This window comes from Dermacentor albipictus, unplaced genomic scaffold (genome assembly GCF_038994185.2).
Source record: "Dermacentor albipictus isolate Rhodes 1998 colony unplaced genomic scaffold, USDA_Dalb.pri_finalv2 scaffold_21, whole genome shotgun sequence".
In the NCBI taxonomy this organism is placed as follows: domain Eukaryota; kingdom Metazoa; phylum Arthropoda; class Arachnida; order Ixodida; family Ixodidae; genus Dermacentor; species Dermacentor albipictus.
The window spans coordinates 3,266,841-3,270,178 of NW_027225575.1; the positions used below are offsets into that span (position 1 = coordinate 3,266,841).

Consider the following 3,338-nt stretch of genomic DNA (forward strand, 5'->3'; position numbering starts at 1 on the left):
GGCGCCGACATCTACGCCGCCGCCACTGTCCGCAGAGAGTGAACGCGAGGTGTGGAACACCAACATATCAAAGTTCCTTATCACAAAATATAAGGAATTCAAGGAGGTAATTGGCAAGAAGGGCGGCTTCAGGTAAGTCGCCTTCATTGCTACCAACATGTAAAATGGCAACTAGAGAAGAGCTACTAAACGTGTGCACGCTTCGGTAATTGCTGTGTATGCACGATAAAACATCACATAACGCAGCTGCAGCGGCGCTTGTTATTAGTAACGCAGCACGGACGCCAGTTTCCTTCAGGATGTGTAAGCAGCATCTTGTTAAGGGCGCTTTTCGGGTTCAGCTGCTGACAAGTGCACTAGAAGCCGGGATTTTCCCACAGGTCACAGTCGCTTGTATTAATTTTTACGAGCTTACCGCTACCACGACATTAAGTTTACGCGAAACCACATCGGTCCGTCGTTTGAAACGTTTTTCCATATATGATTCAGAAAGGTGTGAAAACCACGCTTCGTCATGCTTTCTGAATAATGCCGAAGTTCGAACTAATTTCCAAGTACTAATACATGAATTTTTTCCACAGGACCAAAAAGGCTATGTGGGAGAAACTGGCCCATGAGATTAATCAGGAGTTCCGATGTCATATGACGCCTCTGCAAGTGTAAAACAAATGGAAATCAATAGAACGAGCGTATAAGAAAACAAAAATAAAGAATAGTTCATCCAGCCATTCCCGTGCAGCCTGCGAGTACGAAGGGTATGGGAAGCAGACGTTTTCACATCATTGTTTTACTCATGTCCCGACCCAGCATAATTTTTTCGAATGCGGTTTCTTAACAGAGAGCTTTCCGAAGTGTTGGAGCGGGAGCACCACATCACCCCTGTCGCATTGCTCGCCCCGGGGAGGATTGTTGCGTAAGTTTGCATTTAGCATTATCTTTATCTTATCCTCAAAACAATTCTAAAACGTCACCTGATCATGCATGCAAATTTTGCTGACAGCATATTTTAATTCCACTTTATGTGCATTCACACATAACTATTAGCCAGCTTTAAACTTGCATATTGTGTGCGTGCATATTTTTTACTTAAGACACTGCTCCCATTAGTATGGCATGCAAGGACAATTTATTATTTGTACAGAATTGTTAGCACACCCTAAACTTGCTGTGTGCATCCACGTTTTTGTGGTAAAACACTACTTCCATTAGTACGGCATACACGGACCATTTATTATCACAGGATGAGGTCACTAATGTGACCTCGTCTGTTTCTCCATGTGCAATTGAATCCTCTTTGCAATGAAGATGTATTCAGCTGTAAGAATATTTGCACTTTACCCACTGCTTCTGCTTGCAGCATTGATGTGAGTTGAAGGTGCCCAGAACATGTACAAAACAATTTGAAACTTGTTGACATTAATGAAACTTTATTCATGGAAGTAACAGGAATGGCGAAAGCATCCTGCCGGAAAATGGGCCTGCTGATGACCCAGCTGAGGAGGCACCAGCCGAGGAGCTACAAGCACCCCGCAGAAGTGAAGTTGAACCCAGGAGAGGTCGTGGTGGTGGCCGCCACAGGGGCTCGTCGATTGGCAGCCTGATCAGTGTTTTGCAGGAAGCCATCGCTGCGAAACAGAAGCAGCACGACGAAAAACTGAAACTACTTGAACGTCTTGTACGCGCTGCCGAGGGCAATAAATAAGTACGCCTACACCGGCAGTTTGTTTTCACGTTATTCCCATGTGCACTTTAGCATTGATGTTGGGCAACGTGTCGCCTTCGGCTTTCACATTGCGATGTGGATGTATCGCATTCGCTTGGCTCATTATCATTGCCAACATCGTCGTGAGGGGGTAGGTCTGCAAGTTCTGCAATGAAATCTCTTTCAGAATTGCACATGTTGTGAAGTACACATGCTCCCATAACAATGAGACAACCCTACATAATTGTCTTGGCATCAACAAGATACAGCCTTCTGAAGCGTTGCTTCAATAGGCCAAAGCAGTTCTCAATGGCCACCCTTTGCTGACTGTGAAACTTGTTGAATTTTTTTTTCCATGTTGGAAAGCTGGAGCCGTTGTCGTTGTACGGCGTCATAAGCCAAGGCAGCAAGGGGTATGCTGGATCTCCAAGTATATAAAAGTCACCGCACTTGGCTGCAGCCTCTTCAAAGAAGGTGCTTCCTCTCAACGCCCGGGCGTCATGCGCAGAACCAGGGAAGCCAATAAAGACATCCAAAAATATGTTGTGGTCGTTGCAAACTGCTTGGAAGATTATAGACGCCCACTTCTTCCTGTTTATGTATGATGCAGTGGAGTCGTCCGGCTTCAGAATCTCGATGTGGCTGCCATCAAAGCATCCCACGGTGTTGCGGGGGCCTTTCCCGCCGCTTTTTGTCAGGAAGGCCATTTTGCTGCGGGCCATGTCGGCAGTGCTAGGCCAGCATATCACTTCAGCGCTGATCGCCTGTAGAAAATTGAGCACTCTCTGCATGCACAGCACAACTGATGATTCAGAAACGTCGAATCTATCTGCCACCGAGTACATGCTCGTTTGCGCACCAAGGTAGCTCAAAGTTATGAGGCAAGTCTTTTCTGCTGTGATCTGCGGACGGCCGGAGACACTTTTCGGGTGGAATGGCGACAACCTGAACCACGTGCACAGACTGTCAAAAGTCTCACGCGACAGCCTAAACAGCATTTTGAATTCAAAGTCCAAGTATTCAGTTGTCACCTTGTCAAAGTACCCGTTGATTCGGTGACGGTCGACCCGTGCCACTTTGCACAACGCAACGGAAAGAGCTGCGTCGAATTCCTCGTCACTGTCGGAGTCAACGAGTTCCATAGCCCTTGCCAACAAAGACGCCATTTCGAACAAATGCACAGCGTATCCGTGTTCTTACAACTAGTAATAATTGCGCACACGTTTGAACGCACACGCTAGCGGCACACACCAACAAAAGAAAAGCCACAGCCGCTCAGCCGCAGCAGACGAAGGCCTGTACGTTTCTGCACTTTTGTCCTCGATTTAACCGCTGCACCGAAAGCGCTAGTGTCGCGCTACACTCACACTTCAAGAACTGGCGCAGCACTGGCACAGCACTTTTCTGAACTAGTGCAAAAAGTGCAGCCATATCGAGGAGACCTATGGAGGCTATAGGAAGTTCTCCTATTTTCAGGAGCGGTTGCCCTTTTCCGAAGCGCCGGAGAAACCAGTTTGGATGCTTGGCGGGGTAGTTCGAAGAGGGCGCTGCGCTTCTGTGGCAGGTTACCGACACCAGCCGAAGGAATGCAGACACAAGTCGTCGTCAGTTTTGGGTAGCACATGTACCGACGTAG

The 3,338-nt window shown here is 47.4% G+C and overlaps 1 protein-coding gene across 1 annotated transcript; it reads right to left on the reverse strand.

The window, feature by feature from the left end:
• Positions 1–1,938: 1,938 nt before the first annotated feature.
• Positions 1,939–2,844, reverse strand: LOC139052332 (uncharacterized). The gene has a single exon (XM_070529426.1). It carries the CDS (start codon positions 2,842–2,844, stop codon positions 1,939–1,941), a length of 906 nt encoding a protein of 301 aa, XP_070385527.1.
• Positions 2,845–3,338: the final 494 nt, after the last annotated feature.